The 17,133-nt window shown below is 43.2% G+C and overlaps 1 protein-coding gene across 3 annotated transcripts in view; it reads left to right on the forward strand.

Moving 5' to 3' along the window:
• The window catches only part of DHRS3 (dehydrogenase/reductase 3), a 111,816-nt gene that overhangs the window by 48,328 nt on the left and 46,355 nt on the right, over positions 1–17,133 (forward strand). Inside the window, exon 1 of one of the 3 annotated variants that reach the window (XM_077250274.1) lies at positions 4,204–4,267. The exons of 1 other annotated variant lie outside the window; for it this stretch is intronic. Coding sequence is in view for 1 of the 2 variants with exons in the window: in XM_077250273.1 (XP_077106388.1) it covers positions 4,220–4,267 (48 nt within the window). In the remaining variant the exon portion in view is untranslated. Of the gene's footprint in view, positions 1–4,203; positions 4,268–17,133 lie in introns of those variants that run through there. One more of the 3 variants, XM_077250273.1, reaches the window with a different exon arrangement.

Genomic DNA, 17,133 nt, shown 5'->3' on the forward strand with positions numbered 1-17,133 from the left:
CATCTTCAGCGTCTTCTGCACTGACGTTCAGGCAGAGGGCGCGCACTAACCACGTCACCGCGCCCTCTGGCCTGAGCGTCACTGCAGAAGACACTGAAGACGGAGCGGTGCCGGAACGAGGAGCAGGTGAATATCTCGCTTCGCTCCCCCTCCCAGTTATACTCACCTGCTCCTGGTGCGGTCCCTGGTTCCCCGGCGCTACAGCTTCTTCCTGTACTGAGCGGTCACCGTTACCGCTCATTACAGTAATGAATATGTGGTTCCACCCCTATGGGAGGTGGAGCCGCATATTCATTACTGTAATGAGCGATACCATGTAACCGCTCAGTACAGGAAGAAGCTGGGGTGCCGGGCAGCCAGGGACCTGCAGGGACCATGCCAGGAGCAGGTGAGTATAATTAGACAGCCCCCGCTCCCCCTCCCCTGCCGACCCCTGGGTATGACTCGAGTGTAAGCAGAGAGGGGGACTTTTAGCCCCCAAAAATGGGCTGAAAATCTCGGCTTATACTCGAGTATATGCGGCGCCCCAGTGTCCTGGTCGTCGCAGTGATGTCATTATCCTTTCAGGGAGAAGTGATATCATGTCTGAAGGCAATGAAAGACAACCACATTCAGGTATTATACACATGCAACATGATCACACTCTAGACCAGAAGGTGGAGCTCTAAGTCTGTTTAGGGTGAACTCCCCCTATTTAACATCCTGATCTGGAGGGAAAAGGGGTTCAGAGTTCAGTTCCTGTCAGAAAGACAGAGGGAGAGGAGCTCTGCTGGCATGAAGTGCTGCAACTCCTGGGAAAAGACACTAAAAAGTGAGCCTATTGCAGAGAGTGTGCAGGAAAGCAGAGCACAGGAGAGGAATATCAGAGGGAGATCAGCCAGGAACAAGCTGCTCCTTTCTGAGGCGCAGGAGCCGGTAGCCAGGATACCGAGGAAGCAATCATCTCCAAGCCTTGCTTCAGAGACTGGCAGGACAGTTAATTCCACGTTGGCTGCCCGACCATGGACACCCCTGAGGGCCACGGACCGGGTCAGCCACCGTGACATCCCCCGAACCGGAGGACCCGGTACCGAGTACCCCATTGCCCTTAAGTGGGGCGATCCATATATATGGTAAATCTACTATATAATTGTCTAAGGGTCACTTCCGTCTTTCTGTCTATCTTTCTGTCTGTCTGTCTGTCACGGATATTCATTGCATGTAGAAAAGCCGCGGAGACACCATCACGTGTTTCTTAACGGATATTCATTGGTCGCGGCCTCTGTGTGTCATGGAAATCCAAGTCGCTGATTGGTCGCAGCAAAACGGCCACGACCAATCAGCGATGGGCACAGTCTGGTGGCAAAATGGCCGCTCCTTCCTCCCCACAGTCAGTGCCCGCTCCATAATCCCCTCCAGTCAGCGCTCACACAGGGTTAATGGCAGCGGTAATGGACCGCGTTATGCCGCAGGTAACGCACTCCGTTACTGCTGCTATTAACTCTGTGTGACCAACTTTTAACTATTGATGCTGCCTATGCGGCATCAATAGTTAAAAGATCTAATGTTAAAAATAATTTAAAAAATAACAAATCGTTATATACTCACCGTCCGTCGGCCCCTCGGATCCAGAACCGGCCTTTCCCGCTCTTCGCGACGCTCCGGTGACCGCTCCATGCATTGCGACCGCAATGCACTCTTGGGTCCGGAGCGCCCGAGGAGCGTCGGTAACCGCTTCGCTTGGATCCGGGGCCAACGGAGTATATAACTATTTTTTATTTTAATTCTTTTTTTTAACAGGGATATGATGCCCACACTGCTATATACTGCGTGGGCTGTGCAATATACTACGTGGGCTATGCAATATAATACGTGGGCTGTGCAATATAATACGTGGGCTGTGCAATATAATACGTGGGCTGTGCAATATACTACGTGGGCTGTGCAATGTACTACATGGGCTGTGCAATGTACTACGTGGGCTGTGCAATGTACTACGTGGGCTGTGCAATATACTACGTGGGCTGTGCAATATAATACGTGGGCTGTGCAATATAATACGTGGGCGGTGCAATATAATACGTGGGCTGTGCAATATAATACGTGGGCTGTGCAATATACTACGTGGGCTGTGCAATATAATACGTGGGCTGTGCAATATAATACGTGGGTTGTTCTATATACTACGTGGGCTGTGCAATATACTATGTGGGCTGTGCAATATAATATGTGGGCTGTGCAATATTCTATGTGGGCTGTGCAATATACTACGTGGGCTGTGCAATATAATACGTGGGCTGTGCAATTTACTACGTGCGCTGTGCAATATCCTTCGTGGGCTGTGCAATATACTATGTGGGCTGTGCAATATACTACTTGGGCTGTGCAATATACTACGTGGGCTGTGCAATATACTACGTGGGCTGTGTAATATAATACTTGGGCTGTGCAATGTACTACGTGGGCTGTGCAATGTACAACGTGGGCTGTGCAATGTACTGCGTGGGCTGTGCAATGTACTACGTGGGCTGTGCAATATACTACGTGGGCTGTGCTATATACTACGTGGGCTATGCTATATACTATGTGGGCTGTGCTATATACTACATGGGCTGTGCAATATACTACGTGGGCTGTGCAGTGTACTACATGGGCTGTGCAATATACTGCATGGGCTGTGCTATATACTACGTGGGCTGTGCAATATACTATGTGGGCTGTGCTATATACTACGTGGGCTGTGCTATATACTATGTAGGCTGTGCTATATACTACGTGGGCTGTGCAATATACTACGTTGGCTGTGCAATATACTACGTGGGCTGTGCAATATACTGTGTGGGCTGGGCTATATACTACGTGGGCTGTGCAATATACTATGTGGCCTGTGTTATACACTACGTGGGCTGTGTTATACACTACGTGGGCTGTGTTATACACTACGTGGCCTGTGTTATACACTACGTGGCCTGTGTTATACACTACGTGGCCTGTGTTATATACTGCATGCGTGGGCTGTTATATACTACGTTAGCTGTGTTATATGCTACATGGGCTGTTATAAACTACGTGGCTGTGTTATATGCTATGTGGGCTGTTATACACTCCATGGGCTGTGCTATATACTACGTGGCTGTGCTATATACTCTGTGGGCTGTGTTATATACTATGTGGCTGTGCTATATACTCCGTGGGCTGTGCTATATACTCCGTGGGCTGTGCTATACACTCCATGGGCTGTGCTATATACTACGTGGGTTGTGCTATATACTCCATGGGCTGTGCTATATACTACGTGACTGTGCAATATACTACGTGGCTGTGCTATATACTACGTGGCTGTGCAATATACTACGTGGCTGTGCAATATTTACTACGTGGGCTGTTATATACAACATGGCCGGCCGCGAACAATCAGTGACAGGCGCAGTCCGGCTGCAAATTGACGTGGGATTTGAACCACGCTTCGCTAATTGGTCGCAGCCGGCCGAATCCTGTGTATTCAATGTATTATTCTAAAATCTTCATAAATAAACTACATACATATTCTAGAATACCCGATGCGTTAGAATTGGGCTACCATCTAGTATCTGATAAACATCTCTATTTTACTTTCATATTCACTTATAATAAATTTTTACTCTCAATGTGCAGAAAAAAATTAAAAAAATTTTTGAGATTTTTTTCGTCCTCCACACGTTCATGCTCCACCTGGGTTAGTGTCTTCAAATAACAATATAGCAGTGCATCTAAAAAGAGTTGAGGAAACAAAATACAATATTTAAAATTAGAGGAATATTCTACTACAAGGAATAACCCTAATAAGTTACCAACGGATCTTCACATCTTACTGTTCAACAAGGTACGCATATATTCCCTCTAAGTAACAGTATGTATTTTAAAATCTATGTTTAACCCCCTAGGCTTAAGGGTATTGAGCTCATAAATCCACATAAGCTCGTTTTTCTTTAAAATTTGTCTATCTATCTATCTATTATTTATCTACCATCTATCTAGCTATTATCTACCCCATATCTATGGCTCCTTTTTTGGCTATTTTGCCTTGTAAATGCTGCAGGATTGCTGAAATAAACACGTGGGAATTGTTTCCCTGAAGAAAGATGGCGACTGCACACATAGAGTGCCTACTGAGCATGCTCAAATTCCTTTGGGATCTCTGGACACAGGGATTGGATAGATGATTGTGACATCACGGACATGTGCAGTAGTGACCTTCCTGATGCCATGTATGGCACATGTATACTATAGAATGATTAAACCACAAGTGGTGAGTCAATATTTCTATCTAAAACACATGATATTAATCATAAACCTATGTAGTGTTCTGCACTTTATGCACAGGCCCTGATGGACTAAATGAATTGTAATAAGGTTCATGTTGTAATAATGCACGGATGGTGCACACGTAGAGATGTAAGGCCAAAAAAAAAAACATGGATAGTTAAAAATAGACCGTCTCACCCACATGTTTTTTTTTAAATGGACTTGTGAAGGGGCCTAACACAATTCTATGGGAATTTGAAAAACGCACCGCAGGTTAGTTTACACCAATTATAAGGCCACATTCAGTATTTGGTCAGTATTTTACCTCAGTATTTATAAGCCAAAACCAGGAGTGGGTGATAAATACAGAAGTGGGGACGGGTTTCTATTATACTTTTCCTCTAATTGTTCCTCTCCTGGTTTTGGCTTATAAATACTGATGTAAATTACTGACCAAACACTCAACATGTGCACATGGCCTAATACTTAAAGTTTCAAAAATCTTATCCTTGAGGCCATGTTCACACACTCAGTATTTGGTCAGTTTTTTACCTCAGAATTTGTAAGACAAAACCAGGAGTGGGTGATAAATACAGAAGTGGTGCATATGTTTCTATTATATTATTCCTCTGATTGTTCCACTCCTGGTTTTGGCTTACAAATACTGAGGTAAATTACTGATCGTGTGAACATGGCCCAAGACGTTGTGCTTTAAATACAGCAAAAATACACAGCACCATACAATTACCAAAAATTAATTGTGGGCACACAGCCTTAACCCCTTACCGACATCAGGCGTACTAGTACGCCAATGTCGGACTCCCTCCCTTTGATGTGGGCTCCGGCGATGAGCCCACATCTTTCCAAGGCCTGCAATAGCTGCGGGTAGAATCGTGATCCACCCACTGCTATTAACTAGTTAAATGCCGCCGGAAATACGCACACCGCTGACCCCCGACACATAATCGCGGGTCACTGGTGTGTTGGCATGACAAAAATTTTTTAAAAAAATATAAAAGTTCAAATCACCCCCCTTTTGCCCCATCTAATATATAAAGCTGAATGTGTGTATGTCCGGGATTGGCATCTGAACCGTCGCAGCTACAGCCACAAAATTTTGCACAGTCACACGTCTGGACCCCGAGAGCGTCATAGGCTATGTTGTGAGGTGAAATTTTAACCCCGCGCTTTCCAATTCACCAAACAATTTTGCCCCTATCTACATAATGGGGAAAAAATGAAAGGAAAAGTGTTGGAGGCAAATAACAGCTGCCAGATGTGAACAAGGGGGACTTAAAGAATGAGAGCGATGGCGCCAAAGAGTATATACTGTACAGTTGCTAAGGTGGGGCCCCGACATGGGATAATCACCACACCACCACGGGGATATGAACACACACACAAAATGCGCCACACACTACCACGTGCTCGAACACATATACCACCCTCAGCGCACATTTCACCACACATACACCAACCTCGCCACATAAAAGTCGAAACACAAAAGTCGCCGCTCAAAACTCGCCACGCGCAAAACTCTCCACATGCAAAACTCGTCACACGTGCAAAACTCACCTCATGGAAAACTCGCCACACGCAAAACTTGCACACGCGGAAAAATTGCCACATGCACAAAAGTTGCAACACGTGCAAAAGTTGCCTCACACAAAACTTGCACATACTCAAAAGGCACCACACATAAAACTCGCCACGCGCAAAACTCGCCATGCGCAAAACTTGCTGCACACAACTTGCTACACTAACCTGTCACATGCAACTCGACACACAAAAAGTTGCTACACGCATGTCGCCACACAAAACTCATCTCACAAAAGTCGCTACATGCATGTCGCCACACGCAACTCAACACACACAACTTGACACACGAAACTCGCCCTAAAACACACACAAGTCTGGTATTATCCTTCAAAAATAAAAATCTGATTAATAAGCAGACAAACTACAAGAGCAACAAATGTACCATATAGGAATCCGGCAGCTGTCAGTCACATGGCCAGTCTATTATGTGTATGTGTGAGCTAATATATACTGCCAGGGGGTGGGCTTACTGTTGGCTGACAATTTAGCTTACAAATACTGAGGTAAAAATACTGACCAAATAACGTGTGAACGAGGTCTAATACAGGAGGAGATGACATACAGATATATACTATATACAGGAGAAGATGACACACAGGTATATACTATTTACAGGGGAGATGACACACAGGTATATACTATATACAGGAGGAGATGACACACAGATATATACTATATACAGGAGAGATGACACATAGGTATATACTATATATAGGTGAGATGACACACAGGTATATACTATATACAGGAGGAGATTACATACAGGTATATACTATATATAGGAGGAGATGACATACAGGTATATACTATATACAGGAGGAGATTACATACAGGTATATACTATATATAGGAGGAGATGACATACAGGTATATACTATATACAGGAGGAGATGACACACAGGTATATACTATATACAGGAGCAGATTACCTACAGGTATATAGTATATACAGGAAGAGATGACATACAGGTATATGCTATGTATAGGAGGAGATGACATACAGGTATATACTATATACAGGAGGAGATTACATACAGGTATATACTATATATAGGAGGAGATGACATACAGGTATATACTATATACAGGAGGAGATGACACACAGGTATATACTATATACAGGAGGAGATGACATACAGGTATATGCTATGTATAGGAGGAGATGACATACAGCTATATATTATATACAGGAGGAGATGACATACAGGTATATACTATATACAGGAGGAGATGACACACAGATATATACTATATATAGGTGAGATGACACACAGGTATATACTATATACAGGAGGAGATTACATACAGGTATATACTATATATAGGAGGAGATGACATACAGGTATATACTATATACAGGGGAGATGACACACAGCAGGTATATACTATATACAGGGGAGATGACATACAGGTATATACTATATACAGGAGATGACATACAGGTGTATACTATATATAAGGGAGATGACAAACATGTATATACTGAGGTGAAAATGAGAGGTGTGAGGTGAAAATGAAAAGGTGTGAGTGCAAAATGAGAGGAGTGAGGGAAAATAGTGGAGTGATCGGAAAATGACAGATGTGAGGTCGAAATGACAAGTGTTAGGGGGGAATGAGAGGAGTGAGGGGGAAAATGAGAGGTGTGAGGGAGAAAATGAGAGATGTGAGGGGGAAAATGAAAGATGTGATGGGGAAAATGAGAGGCATGATGGGAAAATAAGAGAAGTGAGGTGCTATAACTAACCACAGATATTTACTATGCCCAGGCAACGCCGGGCTCTTCAGCTAGTTCAAAATAAAATAAGAAAAATAAAATCAAACCTACACATATTTGGTATCGCTGAGTTCAGAATCGCCCGATCTATCAATAAAAATGGATCAACCCAATTGTTAAATGGTGTAGCGATAAAAAAAAGTCAAAACGCCAGAATTACGTTTTTTTGGTCGCTGCGACATTGCATTAACATGCAATAATGGGCGATCAAAAGATTATATCTGCACCAAAATGATATCATTAAAAACATCAGCTAGGCGCGCAATAAATAAGCCCTCATCCGACGCGAGATCCTGAAAAATGGAGACACTACAGGTATCGGAAAATGGCATAAATTTTTATTAACAAAGATTTGAATTTTTGTCACCACTTAAAATAAAAAAAGAACCTAGACATGTTTGGTGTCTATGGATTCGTAATGACCAGGAGAATCATAATGGCAGGTCAGTTTTAGTATTTAAAAAAGCCTAACAAAAAACAAGTGTGGGTTGCACTTTTTGTTTTGCAATTTCACCGCACTTGGAATTTTTTCCCGTTTTCTAGTACACGACATGGTAAAACCAATGGGGTTGTTCAAAAGTACAACTCATCTTGCAAAAAACAAGCCCTCACATGGCCATATTGACAGAAAAATGAAAAAAAGTTATGGCTCTGGGAAGAAGGGGAGCGAAAAATGAAAACGCAAAAACGAAAAAAGCTGGGGTCGTTAAGGGGTTAATTAAAAATAAATACAGGAAGTTCCAAAGGTAAAAGTTAAGGGGTTAAAGTCGGGATGGTTTGGAGCAATGAGCAGAAGTTATTGGGATGTTGTAGCTGTGTTAGGGGTCAGTTCACATGGAAACTAGGTGATTGCACCAAAAAGCTTAACCTCTTATGATAAAATACATGAATATAGTCTTTGATTTATTTCAATGTGCTCTTGTTTGCAGCGGGTGAAGGAATGCGATTACACTTATTTTTTTGTGCAAATTCCTGAGCGAGTGCAGAGAGCCTAACAATGTCCGGTCTGTGTCTCAGGACGCATTAAAATATTTCATAGGATTTACCAATGGCAAAGCCAACACCATAAGATCAGTCCGGGAATCATTTTCTTTTAGGTTATGTTCTGATACATTTTTGTAACACTATTTACAATATGTTCCATCCAAATATATTTTTTATTGAGCTGAAGAGTTAGGGTATGTGTCCACGTTCAGGATTGCATCAGGATTTGGTCAGGATTTTTCATCAGTATTTGTAAGCCAAAACCAGGAGTGGAACAATTAGAGGAAAAGTATAATAGAAACATATGCACCACTTCTGCATTTATCACCCACTCCTGGTTTTGGCTTACAAATACTGATGAAAAATCCTGACCAAATCCTGATGCAATCCTGAACGTGGACACATACCCTTATAGGGAATCTGTCAGCAGGTTTTTGTTATGGAATTTGACAACAGCAATGTAGAGGCTAAGACCCTGATTCTTGCGATGTATCACTTAGTTTACTGGGTGCTGTAGTTTTTATAAAATCATGGTTTTCTCTGCTGCAGATAAAGCGGTGCTATAAATGCTGTGCCCTGTATAACCCCGACCACAACTCTGATTGGAAGCTTTCTATGTACACTGCCAATAAGTAGTGAGGGCGGGGTTACACGGAACTGCAGGACAAGGTGGCACGTGAAACCTAGTCCTGTAGTGATAATGTCATCAGATAAAACACTGATTTTATTGAAACAGTAACACACAACCTAGCAAGTGACACATTGCTGGAATCAGGGTCTCAGCCTACATCATCGTGCTTTCAGATTGCATCGCAAAATCTGGTAACAGATTCATTTCAAATGTGTTTGAAGTGAAATATTATTTTATTTTTTTTATTAAGGCCATGTTCACACTAGCAGTATTTGGTCAGTATTTTACATCAGTATTTGTAAGCCAAAACCAGAAGAGGAACAATCAGAGGAAAAGTATCATAGAAACACATCACCACTTCTGTATTTATCACCCACTCCTGGTTTTGTCTTACAAATACTGATGGCAAATACTGACCAAATACTGAGTGTGTGAACATGGCCAAGCCACAAGCTACGAAATGTATTTTCGCCAATAAAAAAACCTAAAAATTATTTTCCTTTACACACCTTTTATACTGATATATACAGATATATCGTCGTATGCTGGTACATTATAAGTAGAGAAAAAGTTTGAAAAGTAAAATTTTTGCTTTATTTCTTAGACGTTATTAATAAATAATGGCTCTATTACACCAGCAGCTTTATTTTTTTGGATAGAAGTTAAAAAAAATGTACCATTAGTGTTTTTGTTGCAAAATTTAAAAAAAATTCCAATATAAATATGTGAAGCACTGCAGCATATGTTGGCACTATATACTGTACATAAAATGATTTTTTATTTTAGTCAAGGCAAAATCCAAACATTATTTTGGCTAACAAGGACACAGTGTCTATATTTTTCACATTTAGTAGAAGCAATAAAGGGCATCATTTTTAATATCTATCTGCATTTTGCATTTCTCCTCTACTCGGTAGACATAATGTCAAATCACTATTCAGCTTTTGCCCCAGGCCAGACGTAACCTTAGCCCACCTCTGTGATTTTGCTCCCTGCTCCACAGCATTGTCATTCACTCTCAATCTGATTCATAGGAGTGAAGTCAGTGATATTCTGTGAGGAAGCTGGCTGACGTCTCCGACACATGTGCTCCATATGTGCACAGACCCATCCTGGAGATTAGTGCACCGCTCCATGGGCGCGCTAGTGTTCACAGGACATTGCTGCAGTAGACAAGAAAACGACTCCATAGATCCCTGGCTTGGTGCAATGATCTCCGATTTATCAGATCTATTTCGAGGTGATCTGGCTTTCATCACCGTTCACACATTGAACCTTTCCATATTTGAAGGCTCTCAGACCGGACGCATTGATGTCCTTATTGCGATGTGTGATGCTTTTTTTTGCAAATGGCAAGAAATGTAAAATTTAGGTATTGCAAATTTTGCAAACAAATCTCTTTAATCCACCATTAAATGAACTTGTTGGGCACTGGATGATCGAATATTCACGTCAGTGGTCCAACGCTCCTGATTCATTAGAAGGTTCTTAATGACTCAGGAGCTCCTGACTCATACACTCCCCCTCATCAAAATCGACGGTCTTCATGAATCGGGGTCTAAGTGTTTAATTTTCCTGCTGCAACATCATAGGAGAAATTAAGAATTACCCAGTTTTCATTTAAGTCATTAGGTTGTCCATACAATGTAAGGAAATGCTGGGTCCTCCAGAAAAAGAGACTTTATCAGCAATGGAGCAGCATGTGTTACAAGCGCCCATGGCAAGGCAGGAATTATGTGTCCCCTGACCCTGGGCTTAACCCTAGTCCTATCCTTAACCATCCTCCTATCCTCAACCATCCTCCTAACCCTAACCCTAGTCCTACCCTCAACCATACTCCTAACCCTAACCCTAGTCCTATCTTCAACCATACTCCTAACCCTAACCCTAGTCTTATCCTCAACCATACTCCTAACCCTAACCCTAGTCCTATCCTCAACCATCCTCCTAACTCTTGTCCTATCCTCAACCATCCTCCTAACCCTAATCATATCCTCAACCATACTCCTAACCTCAACCATACTCCTAACCTTAGTCCTATCCTCAAACATACTCCTAACTCTAGTCCTATCCTCAACCATACTCCTAACCCTAAACCTAGTCCTACCCTCAACCATACTCCTAACCCTAACCCTAGTCCTATCCTCAACCATACTCCTAACCCTAACCCTAGTCCTACCCTCAACCATACTCCTAACACTAACCCTAGTCCTATCCTTAACTATACTCCTAACCCTAGTCCTATCCTTAACCACAGTCCTAACCATAACCTTAGTTATTATATTTTTTTCTTTCCCAAATTAATTTGTAATTATATTGGTTAGAATTTGGAACATCTCTATCAGCAAGTCTCTATCTTTTCTCACCAAATTGTGAGAGAAGAACCTTTTGTCATCTCATGTCACTCCCTAGGTAGAATGCTGAAGTAGAGATGAATTTGCCATTGGCTGCTCTCTGCATAGGCAGCAACCGAGATGACAAAGCTCACTTTGTCATACTGTGAACTTTGCCTGTGCAGCAGCCGTTGAGAAACTCGTCTTCACCACGGCACCCTGCATAGGAACGAGCGGCACCGCCTGAGATGTCAAAACTGCGGCCCTGCGCTGCTCCATGAAGAAGCCGCATAGTGGGCTAGGGGCAAAATTTAGACAAATGTTATCTAATGTGTATGGAGACTTTAAGACAAGTAAGAAAATAACTGAAAAAACTAAAAATCTTAATAATCTGACCACCTTTCCCACATCGCTAGTTCTGAGCAGCAGAAGAAATACTGGACAATAAACCCCTTTCTATACCAATGTTTATTATTGGATTTGCTCTTCCGAAAATATCATTTTTTCCCCTTTAAGACATGTTTGTAACATTGGTTTAGGCAGACATTAGCATAGTTTATTCACCTGAGGTGCCAGTGAACTTTTCCACACTTTCCTCTCCTGAAGGTCAGGGCTGTTATCTGTATACACCTGTATGGCGGCTCAGTTTGCCCCGATTTACCTTTCTCAGTAACTTTTAAAGCGAATGATACAGAGAAATCCCATAAAGGCGACTCTACAAAGTGCGATAAGCTATCAGTACAGGATGGATACAGAGATGGCCTCGCCCAGTCTGCCTGCTTTTACTAGCGCTATTCTTGCTGTCACAATGACGGGCGCCTTAAAGGACCCCATTAAGGTCAAAAGGAAATGCATGGACACCAATGGTATCCAAAGAATGACGGAGCCGACACCATGATGCAAAAGTGAGCGGAGACTTCATGCTCTCATGTTAGCATACCGACGCAGCCACTTAGTTTTTACTTGGTGGGGGTTACTGGCATACTCTGTGCTGCTGTCGCAGGGATCGCTGACACACTCTGTGCTGCTTTGGCGGGGGTCGCTGACATACTCTGTGCTGCTGTGGCGGGGGTCCCTGACTTACTCTATGCTGCTGTGGCAGGGGTCGCTGACTTACTCTATGCTGCTGTGGCAGGGGTCACTGACTTACTCTATGGTGCTGTGGCGGGGGTCGCTTACTTAATCTATGCTGCTGTGGCAGGGGTCGCTGACTTACTCTATGCTGCTGTGGCGGGGGTCCCTGGCTTACTCTATGCTGCTGTGGCAGGGGTCGCTGACTTACTCTATGCTGCTGTGGCGGGGGTCACTGACTTACTCTATGCTGCTGTGGCAGGGGTCACTGACTTACTCTATGCTGCTGTGGCAGGGGTCGCTGACTTACTCTATGCTGCTGTGGCGGGGGTCCCTGGCTTACTCTATGCTGCTGTGGCGGGGGTCGCTGACTTACCCTGTGCTGCTGTGGCAGGGGTCGCTGACTTACCCTGTGCTGCTGTGGCAGGGGTCACTGACTTACCCTATGCTGTTGTGGCGGGGTCTCTGGAGGGGGGCTGTGTGAGTCAAAAATTAAGCCTTTACGTTTGTGATGAAATTCTGACTTCCTGCATCCCCCACCAGGGGGAGCTACAATCTGTGATAAATCCATATGTAGTGAGATCCCCTATTGGCAGCAGAAGGAATTTTACAATGTAACTTGTCATATAGTTCTCAGATATTAGGAAAATGGTTCCCTTGCATGAGCCCTGTCATAGGCATTTTCCACATCAGATTTAAAGAAGACTTTGTCGCTTGTTATTAATATGCATTTTTCTTACCTGGCGTAAATCACGCTCTTCTCCTGAATCCGGCAATGTTTTTCTTTTGTTCCTGCTCCGTTCCTGAGATATGGCCCTCTCTTCCCTGTTTTTAAATCTAGCCTTTCAGCCAACTGGGTGTGGTCCCCAAGAAGACTCTAGTAGATGAATTATGGACCACGCCCACTTGGCTAAAAACACTAGACTGTTATAAATGAAAGAAGAGTCATCTCAGGAACAGAGCGGCGCAGGAACAAAAGAAAAACATCGCCTGATTCAGGAGAAAAAAATACTTATTTATGGCAAGCGACAGGGCATCTTTTGGAGGGATGCCACCTATTCAAATTGATGGCATATCTGCCTAAATGTAGCATTGTTAAGGGTCGGTCAAATAAGTTTACAGGAAACTCTGGGCGCTCTAACTTCTGCTTCTTTTCCTCAGCCCGAAAATGGTAAATTCTTCATACAGATCTGTATATCATTTGTGTAAGTTATTATCGTTCCTAGAAAATATGTTTGTTTGTTTTTTGCCCTATAGATATAAGAATTGTTAAATATTTTCATTTTTGTGGACTGCAGTTTATCTTTCAACCATTAGAGGGCACCAAAACACACAAAAGATTACGGGGTCATTTTTCATGCTCAGTCTGTATTGGGCAATAAATGGAGAAGTGATTTTATGTGTACGGATTGTATCTTGTAATCAGAATCGTATTACATATCTCACTGAGAGGCACTAAAATTCCACCTAAAGTGGATAATTGGGATCATTTCTCCTTCGCCTCATCCCCCCGTATGCCTGTCAGCAGATAGATGCGCTGTTAATGTCCGGCTGCGTTTGGGATCCTCCGTTGTTTTATTGCGAACGCTCCAAAATGTCGTTTTAACGCCGTCCAGTAGTAAAGCCGTCATTTCTCAGGTCACTATTACAGATGGTTGTCATCCAGCTTTCCCTGACTCCTGAACGGTAAATGTTAGGGCTGCAAATATTCCACTTTTTTCCATTACAATAAAGACTTACACATGCAGAAAATCCCTTACAAGTAGAAACTGGAAGCAATAATCCAAGATTTATTAAAGGGTCACAGGGGTCCGAGCTCCTGGAGGAGGGTGGTGACCGTGACCTCCTGAATAATATTACAAGCAGCACCAGAGGACAAGTTAAGGGGTGAGATTTTCAATTTGTTTAACCCCTTAAGCCCCAAGGGTGGTTTGCACGTTAATGACCGGGCCAATTTTTACAATTCTGACCACTGTCCCTTTATGAGGCTATAACTCTGGAACGCTTCAACGGATCCTGATGATTCTGACATTGTTTTCTCGTGACATATTGTACTTCATGATAGTGGTAAAATTTCTTCGATAAAGCTTGCGTTTATTTGTGAAAAAAATGGAAATTTGGCGAAAATTTCGCAATTTTTCAAATTCGAATTTTTATGCCCTTAAATCACAGAGATATGTGACACAAAATACTTAATAGGTAACACTTCCCACATTTTCCATTGTCTACTTTACATCAGCACAATTTTGGAACCAAAATTATTTTTTTGTTAGGGACTTATAAGGGTTAAAAGTTGACCAGCAATTTGTCATTTTTACAACACCATTTTAGGGACCACATCTCATTTTAGGTCATTTTGAGGGGTCTATATGATAGAAAATAACCAACAGTAGTGTGTGTGTTGCCTCCACGTGCCTGTATGACCTCCCTACAATGCCTTGGCATGCTCTTGATGAGGTGGCGGATGGTCTCCTGAGGGATCTCCTCCCAGACCTGGACTAAAGTATCCGCCAACTCCTGGACAGTCTGTGGTGCAACGTGACGTTGGTGGATGGTGCGAGACATGATGTCCCAGATGTGTTCAATCAGATTCAGATCTGGGGAACGGGCGGGCCAGTCCATAGCTTCATTGTCTTCATCTTGCAGGAACTGCTGACACACTCCAGCCACATGAGGTCTGACATTGTCCTGCATTAAGAGGAACCCAGGGCCAACCGAACCAGCACATGGTCTCACAAGGGGTCTGAGGATCTCATCTCGGTACCTAATGGCAGTCAGGCTACCTCTGGCAAGCACACGGAGGGCTGTGCGGCCCTCCAAAGAAATGCCACCCCACACCATTACTGACCCACTGCCAAACCGGTCATGCTGAAGGATGTTGCAGGCAGCAGATCTCTCTCCACGGCGTCTCCAGACTCTGTCACATGTGCTCAGTGTGAACCTGCTTTCATCTGTGGAGAGCACAGGGCGCCAGTGACGAATTTGCCAATCCTGGTGTTCTGTGGCAAATGCTAAGCGTCCTGCACGGTGTTGGGCTGTGAGCACAACCCCCATCTGTGGATGTCGGGCACTCGGACCATCCTCATGGAGTCGGTTTCTAACCGTTTGTGCAGACACATGCACATTTGTGGCCTGCTGGAGGACATTTTGCAGGGCTCTGGCAGTGCTCCTCCTGTTCCTCCTTGCACAAAGGCTGAGGTAGCGGTCCTGCTGCTAGGTTGTTGCCCTCCTATGGCCCTCTCCACATCTCCTGTTGTACTGGCCTGTCTCCTGGTAGCGCCTCCAGCCTCTGGACACTACGCTGACAGACACAGGAAACCTTCTTGCCACAGCTCGCATTGATGTGCCATCCTGGATGAACTGCACTACCTGAGCCACTTGTGTGGGTTGTAGAGTCCGTCTCATGCTACCACGAGTGTGAAAGCACAACCAACATTCAAAAGTGACCAAAACATCAGCCAGAAAGCATTGGTACTGAGATGTGGTCTGTGGTCCCCACCTGCAGAACCACTCCTTTATTGAGCGTGTCTTGATAATTGCCAATAATTTCCATCTGTTGTCTATTCCATTTGCACAACAGCATGTGAAATTGATTGTCAGTCAGTGTTGCCTCCTAAGTGGGCAGTTTGATTTCACAGAAGTTTGAATTACTTGGAGTTATGTTCTGTTGTTTAAGTGTTCCCTTTATTTTTTTGAGCAGTGTACATTTCCCTGTGATTTTGAAGGTTTCCTTCAGGTTCTCATGTTTTCTCCCACACTCCAAAGACATACTGATAAGTAAAATTGGAATTAATAGATTGGCGCTCCGCTCTGTATACATTTAATCACTGAGTCACGTTGATGATATGCCACTCTAGAGCATCAGGCGGATTTTAATCACACAGACCGAATGAATTATTTGATGCATAAGCAATGAAACTGATGATCTGGAAAATCAAGAATAACACAAATCACGTCTTCGCACTCAGACAGGAAGGATTCATACTGCCCAATTTCAGTCTCCCACTTCATGGAGCCTTTATATGCTACTTACACACATGACCACTAGAGGGCTCCACAAACCCAAATTCCAAATATTCTGATCTACAATATTATAAGGCGCTACTGTGCTTATTTTTGACAGTAATCAATCTGAAAAAAGAGAAATGTGAGCAAATCTAGCTAGGAAATAATAGACAATTTTGCACTGGTATTCCATTTAAAATCTATGGACACGTTTGATGCACTTGACTGGATTTTTGAATGCTAGCAGTTGATAAAATAGCACTAAATTTCAGTAATCTTCATTCTTTAATCTATTTTCAGACACCCTGATATGCAGTTTGCAGCCTAATCCAAGTTTCAGATTTTTCTCTTCTGGGAGAGTCTCTCCCAGGAATATAGGCTGGATCTAAGGTCTGTGTATATCCAGGGAGCTGCTGTTATCACTTTCTTGAGCCAGCTGAAGTACTGTGCTTTCCACTCCAAATGCTTTCATA

The sequence above is a fragment of the Ranitomeya variabilis genome, chromosome 4 (genome assembly GCF_051348905.1).
Source record: "Ranitomeya variabilis isolate aRanVar5 chromosome 4, aRanVar5.hap1, whole genome shotgun sequence".
NCBI classification, from domain to species: domain Eukaryota; kingdom Metazoa; phylum Chordata; class Amphibia; order Anura; family Dendrobatidae; genus Ranitomeya; species Ranitomeya variabilis.